Source organism: Arachis ipaensis, chromosome B03 (assembly GCF_000816755.2).
Source record: "Arachis ipaensis cultivar K30076 chromosome B03, Araip1.1, whole genome shotgun sequence".
NCBI lineage: Eukaryota > Viridiplantae > Streptophyta > Magnoliopsida > Fabales > Fabaceae > Arachis > Arachis ipaensis.
Genome location: NC_029787.2, coordinates 4,974,782 through 4,979,548, shown reverse-complemented (window position 1 = coordinate 4,979,548; position 4,767 = coordinate 4,974,782). Strand labels below are relative to the sequence as shown.

General features: G+C 33.5%; 1 protein-coding gene across 1 annotated transcript; it reads left to right on the top strand.

Annotated features, from left to right (window-relative positions):
* LOC107629069 (G2/mitotic-specific cyclin S13-7) lies at window positions 1,872-4,733 on the top strand. The gene is made up of 8 exons (XM_016331760.2): window positions 1,872-2,179; window positions 2,529-2,652; window positions 2,772-2,814; window positions 2,909-3,169; window positions 3,268-3,387; window positions 3,502-3,912; window positions 4,002-4,183; window positions 4,284-4,733. The coding sequence occupies exons 1-8, from the start codon at window positions 2,125-2,127 to the stop codon at window positions 4,423-4,425; spliced, it is 1,338 nt and encodes a 445-aa protein (XP_016187246.1). The 5' UTR covers window positions 1,872-2,124; the 3' UTR covers window positions 4,426-4,733.

Sequence of the window (4,767 nt, the reverse complement as noted above, 5' to 3'; positions counted from 1 at the left end):
GTGGTTTATTCTTGCACAGACTCAAAACAAGGTTGTCTTAACAAAAAAAAAAAAATGTTCTTTTTGATTAGTTAAAAAAGAGGTCTGCTACACATACAAATCTTTTTGGCTTACAACTCAACAAAACACACGCATTACACTTCCACATTCAAGACTAAATAAATGCACGTTATTCAACTACTTCCTGTTTCCAAAGCGCGCTACTCACCATGCATTATGAACGATTATTCTTCTTCTTCCTCCATGAAAACGAGTTTCTTGCCAAATTTGAAGATAATGGAACTTCAGAAATGCACCCAAACGATTACAGAAATACACCCAAAGGATTACAGAAATACACCCAAACGGTTACAGGAATTCACCCAAACGATTTTAGAAATACACCAAAAGGATTACAGAAATACACCCAAAGGATTACAAAACTACACCCAAAGGATTTAAGAAATACACCCAAAATTCGTTGAAGTACACCTTATGCATAATTCAGAATTCTTTCTCTTTCTCCTCCTCATCTTCTGCTGCTTCTTCTTTTTCAAAAACGATTTCAGATCTTGATGTCAAAAAACAATGGAAATCGAGAATAACGAAGAAAGAAAACAGAGAGAAAACATGTAAATGAAAAAGGAGAAAGAGAAGGTAAGAAACAAAAGAAAAGAAGAAGAAGAAGAGGAAGAGGAAGAAGAACGTGCAGTAAAGAGAAGAAGAAGGTGCAGTGAAAACGTGCAGTAACAGTTTGAAGCGCGTTAATATAAATGACTTGTAAAGACTTGTATAAAAAAACGCTTGTATGTGGAGAATTATTCTAAAAGAAAATTGGTAAAATATTTTATTTTTTAATTTTTGTATCAAATCAGTTTATTTTATTTTTTTAGATAATTCAGTTTTTATCTTTGTTTAATAAATATGTAATTTTTTTTAAGAATGTTCAAATTTTCATCCCAATGCTTACATGTAAAGAATAAATGAATAACCTGATTTGAAGATTGATTTTTTATAATTAATTTTTATTACGAATTAAATATGAACTTGGGTATTTCCTAAAACAATTAACTGAGAATCTTATAAATCACAAATAGAATAAATTAAAATCTTTTACATTTATTATCAAGATTGTTTATATAAATTATTTTATATTTAACAAACAATAATAGAGGGAATGGTACAATAGATAAGGGTAGGTACAGTTATTACTTACTATAATATATAGAGGAACTATATTATGAAATTAATTCAATTTTGTGGATTATTATTTATTAATAAAATACGAATCAAGAATGAATAAATTTGTTGTAGAATACAATAAAATATAAAAATAAAATAAGTGAAAAAATACATTATGAATTTATGATAACCAGAAATAGAAAGAAATATTCAATAAGAATTTCTATAATTGCATTTAATTTTAAAATTAACTACAATATTATAATAACAACATTAAACATCAAAGAGAAGTAAATAACTGAAAAATCGTATTTTAAAAAGAGTTTAATTTCATGCATTGTAGAATATTTTAGACATATATTTTTTTAGATGACAACGAGTGTGATTTAACTACTGAGTGGATTAAAATTAAACTCCTTTATAAAATACCACTTTTATAATCTCAGCAAAAAATAAAAAAGAAAGTAAAGAGAAGTAAAGGTGGAAGGAGCGGTTAAATTCAGAGTATTGGATGAGCGTTAAGACCCAACGGCTACTCGGCTAGCAGAATAAAATTGCCACGTAAGCCAACTGAATAGAGAGTAAAGTGAACAACACAACATTAGCCGTTAGATTCACTTGAAACAATCCAACGGCGACGATTGAAAGGAAAACAAATTCGACCGTTGAATGCAAACACTATTCCTATTACAAATTAGTTCAATTCGCATGAAATGAAATCCCCAAACGTTGCATTGCATCACTTCCTTTATCATTTATTCTCACTCATTCATTCAGACTTTTTCACAAACACTTAGAAGAAGAAGAAGAACGAAAGAAAGAACGTTGTAAAGAGAGAGGGTGGCGACGGTGGAAGAAGAAGAAGGAGGAGAGAGGCGCAACGGTCGTCTCCACGTGTTTCTTTCGTCTCTCTTTTCAACCATTGGCGGCGTTTTCGCCACTTCTTTTCATCAACAAGATACCATGGCTTCTTCGATGGCTCTCCCTATCGATCAACAACAACAACAACCACCTAGTGGTATGCAAAAAACGCTTCATTCACTTAATCTTCTTTTTCTTCTTTTTCTTCTTGTTTGGATCATGTGATTTTTTCTTCCGCTTCTTGATTTGTTGTTTCTCTCACCAACTCCGGGTTTTTCATTTTAATGCTGCAAAATCTGATTTTTTTCCCTTCTGTGTTCTCGGCTGGGTTTTTGCTTGTTGAGTGTTTGAATAAATGCCCCCAAATCGTAAAGTTGTTATGCTACCTTTCACTACAAATTTGTTAACTTTGGGTTTTTTTTGTCGGTGTTTCTTTCTTGTGGATCTTTCTCTTTCTTCTTACTGTATGAATATGTGTTAATATCTTTGTTGTCTGTGTTTATTAGGTGAGAATGAGAAAAAGGTTATTGTGGCAGCAGCAGAAGGGAGGAACAATAGGCGTGCATTACAAGACATTGGTAATCTTGTGGCTAAGCAAGCAGAACAAAATGTGACAAAGCGCAACACAAGGTAATAATCCAATTTGTTCTTCAGTTTTCTTTTTTACACCATAAGGCTTCTGTTTTATGCTACACATTCAGAGTTTTCTACTTCCTTTAAGTAAAAGTTCAAATTGTTTTCTCTTGTAGAAACTTTTATGCTAATGACCAAGCTGCAGCAGAGAAGAACAAGGTGCTTATTAACTCTCTATCACTCTGTTTTTTTTTTTTTTTTATTTGGTTATTTCATGGTTGGGTTCTAAAAATTGATGTCTCTTATTGTACAGAAATCAAGCACTGAACTTGTGATTGGAGCAGCAGTGGTTCCAGCTAATGGGGTTGATGTGAGGAACTTCATTGTTGCAACAAAGTTAGAAGCAGATAAGAAGCCACCAACAGAACATGAAGTCATTGTCATCAGCTCAGATGATGAATCCGAGGAAGAAAAGAAGAAGAAGCCACAAGCTGCTAAAGGAAGAAAGATAAGGGAAAGGGTAACCAGGAAAAATGCTAAGGCTTTCAGTTCAGTCCTCTCGGCTAGAAGCAAGGTGATGAACAACTTTTTTTTTTTCTTCTTTTTTTCTACCTTCTGTTTTGCATCAATGTCATTGTGGTTTCTAATAAATAAAAAATTAGTTAATCTCAGGCTGCTGGACTCACTTATATGCCAAAGGAAGTGGTGAACATTGATGCAACTGACATGGACAATGAATTGGCAGCAGTGGAGTACATTGATGACATATACAAGTTCTACAAACTCACTGAAGTACATTCCTCTAATTTTGTCCTGTTAAATTCATGTGTTTTTGCTTTCCGTAAATGTCATTCCTATGTATTTTTGTTAACCTAATAATGTATATGTGTGACTTTGATGACACAGGATGATGGTCGTGTGCATGATTATATGGGTTCACAGCCTGATATAAACGCCAAGATGAGATCAATCCTTGTGGACTGGTTGATAGAAGTGCATAGAAAATTTGAACTAATGCCAGAAACTCTCTATCTGACCCTCAACATTGTTGATCGGTTTCTGTCCATGAGGGTTGTTCCAAGAAGGGAGCTTCAGCTGGTTGGCATAAGTTCAATGCTGATTGCTTGCAAATATGAAGAAATCTGGGCTCCAGAGGTGAATGACTTTGTTGTCATATCAGACAATGCCTATATTAGAGAACAAGTTTTGGTCATGGAGAAAACAATCCTGGGAAAGCTTGAATGGTACCTAACGGTTCCCACACCCTATGTGTTCCTTGTTCGGTATATCAAGGCCTCCACTCCCTCTGATGATGAGGTATACATATATCTTTGTAGCTTAATTATTGTAAACTTTGTAAAAATGCCCTTAAATGTATTTGTTTTGAATTTTTTGTTTCAATGTAGATGGAGAATATGGTGTTCTTCCTTGCTGAACTTAGCATGTTGCACTATCCTACTATTATCTCCTATAGTCCTTCTGTGATTGCTGCTTCTGCTGTGTATGCTGCAAGATGTACCCTTAAAAGGGTTCCTTCTTGGACTGAAACTCTTGAACACTACACAGGCTACTCTGAGGAAAACATAAGGTAACATAACATTTTATTTGACAATTCAGTTAATTACAATTCCATCATCAAATTGCTATATGGACAATACTGTAGCTTAATTTTTCTTCTAATGGTGTAGAAATTGTGCCAAACAAATGGTAAACTTTCATGTTGCTGCTCCAGAAAGCAAGCTTAGAGCAGTTTACAAGAAATTCAGCAGCATGGATCGCAGTGCTGTTGCTCTTCTTACCCCGGCAAAGAACTTGCTAGCACAATCTTGAACAGCTAGTGTCAAGAACTGTGAATTTTCTTTTAATGTTTTTTGGATGATTGTATTTACCCAGCTTATGAGTCTTTTAATGTCTTTTGTTCAGGGAGATCATTGTTGTTATGATCTTTAGGAAGATATTATCTGGGAAGTTTGAGTTTGCTAGATATGATTCTTATTATGTAAAGCAGAATTTGGATGATATGGTGTGTGTTTTGGATATGAAAAATTGTGTGTAGCTAATGGAATTAGTATTTTCTTTTTTCTTTAACACCTAATTTTGGTGGTTGAGTGAGTTAAGAATATATCTTTCTTTTTTGATATTCCTCTTTTTTTCAAAAGAATTTTGAATTTT